Raw genomic sequence first — 14,625 nt, 5'->3', positions numbered from 1 at the left:
TTTATATACCGCTGATTTCTCATACGCTTAATAGGATGCTTCTCCCCATCCAAATATTTTTTTGGCATCTGTTGGTCTCAAGGGAGAGTGATGTGAGCCTCCAGGGGTGAAGTCAAACTGCTGTTGTTAGCAGCATCAAAGTGACTTCCCTGGAGTGCAAGCCTGGACTGTGTGCATGGAGGTCCTGGGCTGCTCAGGTGATGACCTCCCTCTCAGCCTCGCCGATCTGCTCCAAAGGAAACCAGAGCAATACATTTGGCACCAACCTGGCTGCAGGAGTTGCTGAAAGAAGTCGTACAAGGCACCATCCAACCATCTCAGGGATTCCACTCTGGGTTTGTGCAGGGTTTACTCCTTTGCCTTCTCTTCTCCCAAAGATCTCTCGCAAGGCAATGGAGGTTTAGGATCAGAGTTTTCCTTCTGATGGGCTACCTCCCCAGGTTGATGAGCCCCATCTGCCCCTCACTTTCCTCTACAGCAAACGCAGAAATTGCCTTCTTGACCATTTGACCCACTACTTGTCTCATCCACTCAATCCAGTGCAGCCTGTCTTCACATGCAGGGAAAGTCCCTAATTCATTGAGGGTTTGAGATCCATTGTATACCATCACCTGGTTTAGCTGGGTTGTCAAAGCTGTTCACTGGAGTGTGGCCATTGTCACATGCTGACAGCTTTTAGGAGCCACAGGTGAAAGCTCAGTGCAGGGTGGGGACAAACTATCCCAGAAGGAGCACAATGTGTCTTCCACCAGAGGCACAACCCCTCCCCTAACACCCCATACAAATAATTTTTATATAAAGCAGAGAAGCTGGCAAAAGCCACATGCAGTCAAGGCAAGCAGAAATAAAGAGGTGTTTCCCAAGCAAAGACAGAGCCCTCCATTGCCCTTGTCTTCAAAATGTACCTTTTTTTCCTCCTTTCACAGAGAAAGGGGGAGATCATCTCTATGGGCACCAGCATACATCCTTAAATCTCAGAGCCAGGAGCCAGGAGCAAGTCTTTCCCTTGGGCATCATGAGGCAGAAAAAACTCTGGAGAAATTCTAGTTGAGACAGAGAGAGCCTTTTTTCCTACTGCTTTTGTGTGTGCCTTTTTTTTTTTGGGGCATACACACTAACCTACGCAAAAATAACAATTATTGGGGTGGTTAAGGGGAAGTGATCATGAAAGCAAACCCAAAGCATCAAATGGGATTTCATAATGATTCTACAATCAAACAGGATAAAGGCAGTTCTGTTGGGCTTTGGGGGATGAATGTAATGATTGCGGTTGTACTTTAAGAGAGCAGCACTAGTCGTAATGGAAAATAATCTCACAAGAGAGAAAAGCCATATCTGCGAACACATTTCAGGTAATTGCTCAGTAGGTTTAAGTCAGGATTGCTCAATGTGTGGCCCAAACTAAAGGAGTAGCCTGCAGAGTCCTAAAATGTGGCCCACAGCAATGCTGTCCTTGTGACTGTAGGACAAGGACAAAGCTGTTTCAATGCAGGGTGTGCGTTTTTTAGCACTTACAGTCTCACAAATCAAGCAATTTTATTTATTTTCGCCTTTAAGAAACCTCATGTGGCCACAATTTTTGTTTCTGAATATGAAAACAAAATCAGTTGTGATCGTCTCAGTCCTGAAAAGCTGGTGATATTGTTTCTGAAACGTTCCAGGTTTAGGAAAAATTAAGATCCTTTCGAATAATGATTTCCAAACCCTAAGTTTTCTAAAGATGGCTTCCACTCTATGGCTGTTACAAGAAATAGCATGAAAAGGTTCACTGTCTGACAAGTGGCAAACGGGTATATAAATTAAGGCTACGTGGGTGAATTTCAGCCTACTGGGGGTTTCACAGGCCATCTATTCCTAACAGCAGGGCAGTGTACTTTTACATCCACGAAGCAGCGGGACAAAAGCCAGTACTTCTTGCATTAAAGAAAAAGGTTACCCTTCCCCTTCAAGGTAGCAAAGCCAAAGCTGGATACACCACACAGCAAGCATCTGCAGAATATTTGCTGCAACCTTGCTTCCCTCAAATAAGAGCAATTGGAATAAGTCAGACATAATTCAAGCTTGCCTTTGGTAGCAGAGCAGAAGAGAGCAGTACGCCTATGCTGTTTCAGAACTGCTGTTACTTGGAACATACTGGGACAAATGATGACAGCAAAATAGCATATTTTGCAGTAAAAATAATTTTCAGAGCACCAGTTAAATATGAGCCCATAAATTCGATTCATAAACACCATTTATTCCCAATAAAAACGTATTTACTCAGAGAGCATTCTGCATGCAGATATGAAGCTCTGGTCTGCGCTGCAATCTACCTGTATAAATTTCAGTGCAATTGTAATTCCATAACAAAAGAGCATTTCTCTTGACTCTGTCAGGCTTGATTGAAATGTCATACCATGGAATTGATCTCTATTCTTTGAGTTAACTGTCCTTTTGTGTAAGGCATATGGTGTTTCTGGGGATCATGAACATTTGTATTCTTGTTCTTCCATAGTGGAGAACAGCAAGTAATTTCAGGCTAGGTTGTCAATTTCTTGTGCTGAAGGAGGAAAAAAGAACTCAAATCTTTGGACCCATTTGCTCTTCTAAGCTGCTGGCTCAAATAAAAATTTTGTGCACTTAAAGAAAGCAGTGAGGGACCAGAGTTTTCTCTTCCTCTGACTAAATAGCTTGTAGACAACACAGTTTCCCATCTTTCTCGAGACAAGCACAACACTGTAATATAAGAGACTGTACCTCTGTTGTCACACATTGTCATATGTACCTTTTGTCAGTATGACTTTGTTGGAAAATTAGATCCTCTGCCTTACATTTCCCGAGACTATCAGAAAAGAAACTGAAATACACTGAATCACATGTTTAAATCCTTGGGATGCTTGAAGAAATGAGAAATTTAAAAGTACCCAACTGTCACTGTTCAGCTTCAAGCTGCAAATGGAAAAGCAACTCTGCTACCAGACCTGTGAAATCCAAAATGACACTCTGTAGCCAGGTGGACAGTCCCTTTTCAACAGCCCCAAATGCTGGGAAAGGGATGGTCATCAGAACCATGGTGGGAGGGGAAAGCATTAAATACCCCCTTCCTCCTTGCTGAAGTCCCAATCCTGATCCCCCTACCCCAGCTATAACTTAGGGAGGGAAAACAAATCAAGCTACAGTAGAACCTCTACTTACGTCCCGCTCTACTTAGGCCCCTTCCAAGTCACGACCGTGGCAAACCCAGAAGTAAACACCGGGTTTGCCGTGATTCGCGCATGTGCAGAAGCGGCTGCTGCCGTCTGCACATGCACAGAACTGGGCTGCTGCTCAATGCGCCTGTGCAGAAGCGGGCTGCCGCCCAACGCGCCTGCGCACAATGGCACTTCTACCAGTGACCCGTTTCGCCATAAGGACGGGCCTCCGGAACGGATTGTGGTCTTGAGTAGAGGTTCCACTGTAAAGGCAATGTTATTTGGAAAAAGAAAGGGTTAACGGGACAGAGCAGAATCCTACAGAAGGGACATTGTAATTAATGGGGCTTACTCCTAAGGCAGAGTGTGCAGATTTGCAGAAAGAGCATGCTGTGTTTGAACAAAACAGTATTTTAGTGCTAACACAACCCAGGTCCCCCCCCCCCCAGTTTGAAGCTGTTCTTTATGAAAAATGAAATCAAACCCAACTGCCATACATTTAATGTAAAATTAAATAGTCCGTAAAACACCAGGTACTTTTATTTTTCATGGGTTTCCTTTCAAAACATCTACTGAAGAAGCTTTACTTATGTTTCTCCCTACTTAAAGAGAAAGTGTATTACCATCATACAATTGAAATGTCAAATGTAAAACAAAACCTAAAAAGCAAAAAGGGGGACTGAACCCCAGTCCAATCAACGTAGATTTAATGCATTAATTGCTAGTGTGATTAACCACCTAATCAACACTTCATAAAGTATGACATGCTTCCATCAACCCTAAAAATTGGAGCCATGCATCTTTTCTACAACATGCTTTTTGACTGCAAGTCATTAGTGCACAATTCACACTGCGAAGACTAGGTCAACATAATTAAACACCCACTCATGAAACTGGCTAACAATCTGTTACTTACCTTCTTTACCAACAATAGCAAGCAAAACTAGAATTTCTAAATTTATCAAGCTTCCTGCTGTATTCTAGTGTTGGCATTGCTAGGTGAGATCCATGGAAGGTAACTAAAAACGTTACCATGGGGGGTCAAGACTTCACGAAGCCACTGAATTCCTGCAGATATGTCATTTCTGCTCTACTGGTTAGCTGGGTGGTGAAGGTGGCATCTCTTGAAAGCGAGGTGTATACAGGTGTCCTTTCCACAAACTGATTGATCCCAATCAATCCCAATGGGGCGAGGGTATCTGCACCCTATATAAAGGAGTCATTAACCCACAGCTGAATGACAACACGGAAGAAGCTAAGAGAAAGCAGGTCACTTTTGGAGCTCAGACATTTCCATACTAAAGCATTAAATTAACCAAGGTCCATATGTCAAACCCTGAAACAAAGAGGCAATCTGCCAAAACTTCAATCAGAGGCTAGCTGGTAAGCACGCTGGTGCTTCTTAAAGCTTCAGAAAGTAGAAGGGAAAGTAATAGTATTATCCTTCTTGACTTCACCATGACTGCATCTTCCCTTCCATCTCAGGCAGTGCATTGATTCCCCATTGCAGTCCCAGGTGCAAAGGACATACAACAAAAGGCACAGGACAAGAGTGTTGGAAGGAAATAAGTCCATAATAAGAAATAAGTCCATAACTTTCATTCATTGCGGATGTCAGATGGTTTGATGTAGGCATTGGGTATGTATCCTGAAATCAGCAAGCCCGTGTGCAGGTTGATGATTAAACAGAGTTGACCAAGGTAAAGGGTCCTCCTGCAACACGCATCACATCTGGGTGACCCACCAAGATCACCATGACAGGGGTGCAACGGTCAACCCCTGAGCTGAGTATCTGGACATGCGGCACCCCGTAACCTCCCTTAAGGGGATACATGACAACAGAGCAGTGGGGAGCACCTCCTGGCCATGTCGGCTAAGGATCCATCCCAACGCCTCTTCTGGCACTCACAAGTTGGTGGGAATGGGCATTACCTGACATAAATGCTTCTAGGCAAACACTTCCTGTTTCAGTGCTCCTTACTGGGATCTCCAATCCCAATCCTGCCAGGACTTGTACAGAAAAGGGCCCAGGAGCAAATAATCCTCTCATTGCCAGTATACTTCACCTATGTCTCCAGGTACTAAAGAACAGTCTGTGCCGTTGATTCAGAGCAAGACACAAGACATTTGTTCGGTCTATAACCTTTGAGAACCTTACAAGGGAACCATTCATAAGCAGCAGGAAGTCATCAACAACAACAATGGACACAAACGCTTTACAAAAAACAACAATGGATACAAACATACAAATTGCCATATTGTGATGAAGGGTCATGAAGTCTGCATCATAGTGAGAGTCATCAGACATTGGCATTTTCATTTGAAGTTAGTAGATGTTTAAGAAAAATAACCATTTATATGCTGAGATCTCAAGCCGAAGGGTGTGTGTGTGTGTGCTATTTAAATCCATCATCTGCCTCCATGCATTTGGCACAGGAGGGAAATCCTGCCAGAAACATAAAAGTAGCAACACGGGGGGTGAGGGTGGAGAAAACATGTGAACATGTTGCTGAAATGGCCACAAATGATACATCGTATTACACAACTCTTTTCAGATCATGATGGGTGAGATGCTTACATCGGTTAGCAGCTTCAGGCTCCTGCAAAATATTTTGACTTGGTTAAACATTAATTCCAACACTGTGGCTTGTGAGAAGTGGAGAGGATTTCTAGCAACTTACAAGTCAAGCTGTTATAAGAAGGTGTCTTTTCCCAAGACATTTGAGAATAATGCTGTGTTTTTTCTAGTTGTAACTGTACCTGTCCTGTGCAGAAAAAAAGAGGATTACCTGTTCTTTCAGCAATCAAACCTAGTGTTAGTCTTTTGAAGGGAAAACTGTACAGATGTTATATGGGCAACAGTACTTGTTTGCTTAGATACGTCTTGAGGTTTGGTCCAACTCGTTTTTGTGTGTGTATGAATATAGGATTAGATTCTGTTTTCTCTTCTCCTGCCTAAGCATCAGAATCCAGACTCAGAACTGAGCCCCAATGAGATCTCCTGTGCAGAGGAGGAGGAACATGGTCCCAGAGAGCCCTCTAGCACAAATGGAGACCTGGGGACTCCATGCTTCATGAAGCTCAGCGAGAGGCCCTTCCCTATAATAATAGTCTTCCACTATGGGCCTCCAATATGAGGGACCCCATTGTCCCTTATTGGGACCTTGATTCCAGACCTGGGCTTGCCCATCATTCTCTCCGGGACTCCAGAACTAGTGGCAATTCTGCCTGGGCAGAAGTTTCGGTATGGTGACTCAATCCCCAACTAGCAGCCTCAGACCTACCATCCAACTGGACTACTTAGAAGGGAAACACAAACCCAAAGGTGCTCTGGATACTGGCTGTGAGAAGCTCCAGAAAGATGTGAAGCTATAGGTCCACTTTAAAAACAAAACAAAAAACCACCACCAGTCTCTGCAGTGCTATATTTCCAGAAAAAGAGGTGCCAAAAATCACCATGAACGCCTCCCTTGTTCTCTTATAATGGCAATGGCACCCACCTGAGAGGTGCTGGAACTGAGTTTTGGCGAGTTCTGGTTGGGGCGGGGGGAAAGCCCTGAGTCTCTGGCTGCTAAGCGTTGATGCAACAGAGCAACAACTCCAGGAGGTAGCCCTTCCTTATTCTTGCATTTCCTTGCGCCATATTTTTTCAGTACAATCTCCTTGCCTGGCTAGAACAGGCCACGTAAGTTCTGACTGTGCAAACAGCTTACCAAAGCCTCTCTTGTATATAGTAACTCAACTGTAGAACCAGAAGTTGTGCACAAACAATAACTAATCAATAGTGGGTTGTGACAGTGACTGTGCCACCTCTCTCACAAGTTTCTGAATATATATATTTACCTCACACATACACCCACCATTTCTCTGTCAATAGCCTACATAAAGCTACTATTGGTAGACATGTTGCCCTTATTTTGTACCAGTGTTGTAATTCTGAAATTATGTTAAAAGCCCTGAGGTACCTTTTCAAAAAGAAAATTGCATACATGAGTTAGGTGAACTTAAATATATTTTGAGCAAACTAAAGACTAAACTAAACAAGGGATTCTTCTTAACTGTTTTTGCTTTCGGATCCTGAGCCTACAATACAAATTGGGAACTTATCCAAGCAGCGCTGCTGATATGCAACTTTGATTTATTGAACTGCAACACTGAAACCATACCAAAATGAAAAAAAGGAGGTAGTAAATCAAGCCCAACAGTCATCACATACTGAAAGTCAATTCTTCAGAACGGCTAAGGGGTGGAAATCACTGCTTGGGATTCTTACGGTTTCAACAATAATACTTAACATTTATGTGGGGCTTTGGTTGGCATATTTGAACATTCATCCTATAATCCACCACCATGTAAGGTAAGTGACTATTATCATCCTCCTCTTTCTGAAGAAAACAGAGGCTGAAAAAGCAGTACCTTAACTACGGCCTCCTCATGAATTCTTGGAAAGGACAATCCTAGAACCAGGAACACCATGGTTGACAGCTCTCAGTCTTAGCCACTACACCATGCCAGCTGTTTCAAAAGAATTCAGGCTACATGAAAAGGCTTGGGATGCAACATTATCCTCCTACCTGCAATAATAGCCGGCATAGTTTGGCATCCATTTCTTTTAAAAAGCAAAATGCTCATGGTCTGAAAAAAGGGAAATATGTTGCTTCCACAGTACAAAGACTAACAGTAACGCTGTTAATACATCATCTACATTTCTGCACAACTGATAATGTATACAAATGCCTCCCCGAACTGCCATTTCTACAGCTAAAAGTTAATGAAACTTTTGGTAAACTCCTGTGTGCTGCAGTTAGCAATTATCAGACCGTTGCATTCCAGGCAGGAGAATTAAAGCTATAATCTCAACTTTAGCATGTAAGACAAATGACCTGCCTCTGACCCTTATCACAGGCAGTTTACCATCCAGTAACTCAAACAAAGAATGCTCTCTTCAGAACACCCACTCCAATACCCCACATACCTGATGTCTACTGCGCTCCAGAAAAGTTTCACCAAAATTGCTCCGTCAACATGGATTAATATACCACTAAGAGAGCATTAAGTACCTGAAACCTCAGTCTCAAACAATGAGGTAAAACCAGTTCAGCAAAACAAAAGTACACCCATTCCACCACCTTCCATAAAACACATTTACAAAAACACCCCCTCAAAAACCTCACTCCTACACACATTTTAAAGCCCACAGCAGGAGAAGAGGCAGTTCGTTACAAATACTGTATGTATATTTTGTTGCATTCCAGTGCAGCATGCCCAGTAAAAACCCGCCGTGTAAACAAATTCCAAACAGGCTTTCTCAGGTTTGCTATAGGCATAGTTCGTATCTTGTTTGTTTCTTCATCCTTGAAGCCTCAAGTATGGATCTTAGCCCTGTAAAGATTTTTAGCAAACTACAAAACACAGTACTTTATGGCCTCTGATTTTAATGCAGTTTTAATCTTATTTCTCAGACAAGCCATGTCCGGCTATAATCTAGGATAATAATAACCAATAGCTGGTCCATGGCTCTCCTTTCTTCACAGAATGCTCTTTAGATGGACCATTATGACTTCAGTAAGCCACCTTTTAATATTTATCAGGGTCAATTAGAATATAAATGTTTTAATCGTTTCTTACTCAAGTGATAACCCCTTTTTTGCTGGTGCTCTATTTTAAAGAGACAAGAATTGCTGCAGTCCCTTGGAGCCTGGTTTTATTTTGATATGAGTATTCGTTAGCAAGACCCTACTATTATATCTGATGCTTAGTGATAAAATGTCACTGCAAGGCTATACACACTACGTTGGTTTAGAGTAAATGTGCATATGGGTGGAGAATAGGGATGATCATCATTACATGGGGAAACCCTATGAGCATACATGTACAGGCTGTTTCACAAGTTATGGTATACAAACATAAAGGATGTTACTTTGTTCCCTCTGTGGCGAGGCTGAGAGTACACCAATGTAGTACATGAAGTACTCAGGCTTTTCCTTTCCTTTTTGTGCTATGTCTACTCTTCCAAAATTGGTTTTATTGTTATTAAAAACAATTTTTAAAATCTCAAGCACCACAAAGCTCAGACAGTTCCAAGAAGATTAATCTCTTCACTACTTTTTAAAAAGTAACATCTCAGCAGCACAGATGACAGAAATTCTTAAATGAAAAGTAGTAAGCAATTACACTGGGTTGCGTCCAATGCTATGCTTGTGAACTTCTGCTGGTGCAATGGAACGTCACTCTGAGCAGCCCACGTGCAACTCCCAACTAATAATTTTGGGACCATTTGTGTGTCATTAGATCAGCTACCTCTGAGGTTTTTACACCACCCATACTGTCAGAAGTACAGTGGTACCTCGAGTTACCAACACCTCAGGTTACAAACACTTCAGGTTACAAACTCCACTAACCTGGAAGAGTTACCTCAAGCTGAGAACTTTGCCCTAGGATGAGAACGGAAATAGTGTGCTGGCAGTGCAGAGGCAGCAAGAGGGCCCATTAGCGAAAGCACACCTCTAGTTAAGCACAGTTTCAGGTTAAGAACAGACCTCTGGAACGAATTAAGTTCATAACTAGAGGTACCACTGTAGCAAAATGCAGTCTCTAATGTCTGGATGAGGGACATTAACTTATCAACTGAGAAACTTCTACCTATGGCAAAGAATTCTGGGGCAGGTTCTGGGGCAGACATACAGCTTACAAGGGGTGCTAGTCAGGTCTACTGAGCCTAATGAGAACGCATCCCAAAAAACACCCAGCATTCCCCTGTGGTTGCACAATGCAGGGAGAGATTGACATCTGTGAGCAAGCTGGCTTTCATGGAAGCCTGCCTGCCATGACTCACCTTCACTTTGAGGATCCCTCGGTTTGAAAACCACAGCACAAAAGCAATTATGAATATATGGTTATCTTTAGATTTAATGCAGTTTCCTATGAATATATTTACTGAATATTGTTCCAGCATCTTCTGGATTTTGTGTTTCTGGCATACAGAGAGACCAATTAGAATGTTAAGTTTTGGCAAAGATGGGGAGTTATTCCTTATGTTTGTATAAACAGAAAAACAGAATGTTTTAATTAGTGGCACAGAGGTTTTAAGGTTAACAGTCAATCCTGTGCAGTTCTGATCTCCATTTTGAGAACCTCCGTTTTAAGTGTCCTTGACAGACAGAAGGATATAAGAGCAGTTTTTTTAAAAGGAAGGAAGGAAGTGGGGGGGGGGGGAGTAGCAGCGGTAGACATTCATTTATTTTCTTAGGAAAAGCACTAAAAGAATTGCTATGGGGAGTTTTGACTGTCTCATAAGAAATCTCTCCTCTTCAAGTTCTTGTTAAGAGTCTAACAACAGAGTCTAATCTGGCTAAGCCTTCTTATATAATCAATAAAGCACTTAGAGAAAACACTTACGGTTTATGTGGTCGATATAGTAGACACCAATCTGAGGATCGTATGCAGCTTCCCATCCCCATGGTAGCTCATCTCCAACACAGTCTGCAAAGGATAATGGCTTTGTTAACCTAAAAACAAAACCAGAAAGTAATTGAATTAAGATTATGGAATTTTTCCTAGACATACACATGCAGAAAATTAGGCAAAGTAATTCAGAAGTGTCACTTCAGGCACTATACTGTTCAATATCTCCACTTTCAAACGAGGAAGAGAGAAAGGCTTGTTTAGGATGAACTGACAAGGGTAAGAGGCTAAAAAACCAATGTCTGAGATGTCTAAACAGAATCAAGGAAATCTTCAATATATGCCTTTTTTCAAGGCCAAACAGGATGCCATTCTGGAACACCCATTTTCCAGAGCTACAATGTGCTGTCTTTGCTCTAAAAATCGGAGCCCCTCCTCAATGGGGCAGAGACGAATTAAACTGGACAGACATCATCCCATATAAATCCAGAAGACAAATTTGAAGATTTGCCTAATTTAGGGTTAAAAATGTAAGAGCTTGCTGGATCAGGCCAATGGTCCATCTAGTCCCGCATCCTGTTCTCACAGTGGCCAACCGGATGCCTGTTAGAAAGGCTTGCCCGGCGCTTTTGTTACATATCTTTAGTGCCAGGAAAAACATTCCTCATCTCCCAGGCCTTTGGCTACCATATTTTTTGCTCTATAAGACTCACTTTTTCCCTCCTAAAAAGTAAGGGAAAAGGTGTGTGCGTCTTATGGAGCGAATGGAGGCTGCGCAGCTATCCCAGAAGCCAGAACAGGAAGAGGGATCGCTGCTTTCGCTGCGCAGCAATCGCACTTGCTGTTCTGGCTTCTGAGATTCAGAATATTTTTTTTCTTGTTTTCCTCCTCCAAAAACTAGGTGCGTCTTATGGTCTGGTGCGTCTTATAGAGTGAAAAATATGGCGATTACGCAATCTATGGTGGGGTTTTGTTACTATGTTATGTATATTTGTGTTCTTGTATTGTAAACCCCCGTGATCCTCAGATGAAGGGCAGTAGAGAAATTTTATAAATAAAAATGAAACAAAAAGCCCACAAGCAGGATTTGGGCACAAGAGCGTTCTCTCCCCTCCTTTGGAATTCAGTAATTCACAATGAGAAGCATTACTGTGGAGGCAGAGGATAGCCATCATGCCTAGTAGCCATAAATACCCTTCTCCATGAATGTGTCTAATCCTCTTTTAAAGCAGTCTAGGTTGATGGCCATCATTGCCTCCTGTGAGATTGAGTTCCACAGTTTAACTGTGCACTGCATGAAGAAGTCCTTTTGTTTATCAATCTTCCAACATTCAGCTTCTCCAGATGTCCATGGGTTCAAGTGTCATGAGAGGGAGAAAAACTTTTCTCCATCCACTTTCTCCATGCCTCCTACTTGCCTTTTCTATACAGTAGAAAGTCCCCAACCCTGCAATCTTTCTCATATATATATATATTTCTGTCTTACAATTTAAAATACAATTTAAAATTTTACATCCTTAAGGTATCAATGACTTCCCTTCTTCTCTTTCCATGGTTCATTTTACATATCGTAAATCCCTGCATATTTTACGAAAACTATACCAATCAGTATTCCATCCATCAAAAGTTATTTACACTGTTGAATTTATCTTAATGCTGCCAGCGTTTTCAGCTGTACACAATTATTTCCCATATATTCAATAAACGTTTTCCAATCTTCTTTAAACATATGTTCTTCTTGTTCTCTTCTTCGATATGTTAAGTCTGCAAGTTGTGCCAATTCTATCAACTTAAGTTGCCGTTCTTCTTTGGTTGGAACCTCGCTCATTTTCTATTTTGGGGCTAACAAAACATGGGCCACAGTATAGTAGCATACATACCATAAATAATACATACACAAGGTTGATTGCCCTTTTATTAACCTTGTTAAGGATTCTTGTTAAGAGACTCTGTTGTAGTATCCTAACCCAGGAGGGAAACCAGGCTTTATTTCACCCGAGTCAAAGACCCAGTTTGGCACTCACCCCATGCACATTTGCACACACACACACACACACACAGAAAGAGAGAGAGAGAGGGAGGGAGGGAGGCTGGAAGTGTCAATGGCGCCTCTCTGGTGGCTTCATCCAGAGCAAAGCACCCTGCTAGCCGTCTACGGCTACGGCTCTGCCTAACCCAAACATCTAATAAATAATTGCAGAAAGATGTCTTGGGACAGAAACAACTTGCTTCTTGCTAGAGCAGGATCTATCAGCAAATGCCATGAACTGTCATGATGTGAGCAAAGAGGCTATAATATCGCTAGAAACTGAAGTCTGAGGGATATCAAAAAGGGTGAAGCCCTTTCACCACTCTAACCTTGAACTCAATTTCTGACCAAAGTTAGGAACTTCAGAGGAATATAGAAGACTGACAAGGAAGCCAAGAATCTGGCTTAATAAAAATAATACTGAAAGGCAATTTATACAGTAAAATGCAACAGCATGAAATGCTGATCAGGTCTATGGGCTGTAACTACCCAAGAAAAAACCTGGGGGGTGGTATGATAGCAAATAGATCGCTGAAGACATTGGCTCTGTGTGCTGGGGAAGTGAGAAGGAAAATTCAGTGATGGGAATTCACAGGAAATAAATTGAAAATGAAACAGCAAGTATCATAATATCATTATATAAATCTATAGCAAACTCACATTTAGAATACTAAGTATGTTGTTTCTGCTTTCCCTAACTTAGGGTGGATATCATAGAGCCTTACAGGGTACAAATAAAAATCTCCTGATTTTCTCTCGGGAGAAAGGTAAAAGGTAGGGCCAGTCAGAGTGGTGCAGCTATTAAAAGTGCTTGACTAGAAGCTGGCAGGCCTGGAGTGCAATTTCAACTCAGTCATGAGGCTCACTGGGTAATCTTGGGCAAGTTTCTAACTCTCCATCTCACAAGGTTATTTTGAGAATAAAGTGGGTGGGGAAAGAACTACAAGCTTGTGGGAGAGGGATGATTAAGTGGCAATAAAATAAACAAACAAATAAAAAAAAACCTAAATAGGGTTGGGTCGCTTAGTTAAGATGAAAATACGATGGGACGGGAGGCAGAAAAAAGAGAAAGGTTGATGCAGTTATGAACCAGTGTGCGAAGATGGGAGGAAATCAAAAGTCTTCCTCTCTCACTAGCACTTTAAACAGTTCACTATCTGCTGAACCTTCGCCTTTAGAAGGTGGTCTTTATGCAATTCCAGTTAATATTTAAGCATGAAATTTTTCATGTAGCTTGTTTGGGGGAAAGCACAACAAAACACAATATTTCATAAGAAACAACAGGATAGATATGGATTGTGGCTAATGTGGTGTGTACACCACTTCCCAAACCAGCGATAGGAGCTCACTGAATGTAGACAAAATTGGAGTGTTTACACAGACTATGTGTAAACTCACTCTTGCCTTCTTTGCTCCTGTTTTTTAGACTGCAAGTTCTCTGGGGCAGAGATCTGTTATTTCTTTACAATGCTTGAAAATTAATGGTTCTATTTACAGGCCACCACAATACATTTGTGTTGTCGGTCCACTGATCTGGGAAGCAGAAGCAAGCAGTGCAAAGCTGGAAAAACAGGCAGGAGTGCTGGCCCAACCAAGTGCCATAGTTAGGCTTGCCACAAATGTGTCACAAATCTCCACTGCCTCTGCCAATTCATTCAGTTTGATCACCCATGGTCCAACCAATGTGCTTCTTCATGAAAGAAAATGAGGATTCTCTGTCCCATCTAGGATAGCTGCATAACCAAGGCTAAAACTTGCAGCATCTGCAAGTAAGTGCTTCAAAAATAACAATAATATCAAAAAGTCTTGTGATACCCTAAAGATTAACAAATTTTATTATGGTATAAACTTGTGTGGACTAGAGTTCACTTCATCAGCTGTAATCCTCAGATGCAGATAAACATTCACATGGTTGTAAGAGGAGTTGTAAGCAGCAAGATCAAAGAGAAATGAAATGCAAGTAGTTCAGACAGCGATAATTCAATTACTGCTTGAGTGTGTGCAAAATAAACACAGTAGGCC

At 41.9% G+C, this 14,625-nt stretch overlaps 1 protein-coding gene across 3 annotated transcripts in view; it reads right to left on the bottom strand.

Annotated features, from left to right (window-relative positions):
* Nucleotides 1-14,625, bottom strand: part of WWC2 (WW and C2 domain containing 2) — a 113,868-nt gene that overhangs the window by 63,084 nt on the left and 36,159 nt on the right. For all 3 annotated transcript variants that reach the window (XM_083457093.1, XM_083457095.1, XM_083457094.1), the window contains exon 2: nt 10,569-10,678. In XM_083457093.1, the coding sequence (XP_083313219.1) occupies nt 10,569-10,678 (110 nt within the window). The remainder of the gene's footprint in view (nt 1-10,568; nt 10,679-14,625) is intronic.

Source organism: Podarcis tiliguerta (genome assembly GCF_965153285.1).
Source record: "Podarcis tiliguerta genome assembly, chromosome: 9".
NCBI lineage: Eukaryota > Metazoa > Chordata > Lepidosauria > Squamata > Lacertidae > Podarcis > Podarcis tiliguerta.
This window is presented reverse-complemented; position numbering and strand designations above follow the sequence as displayed.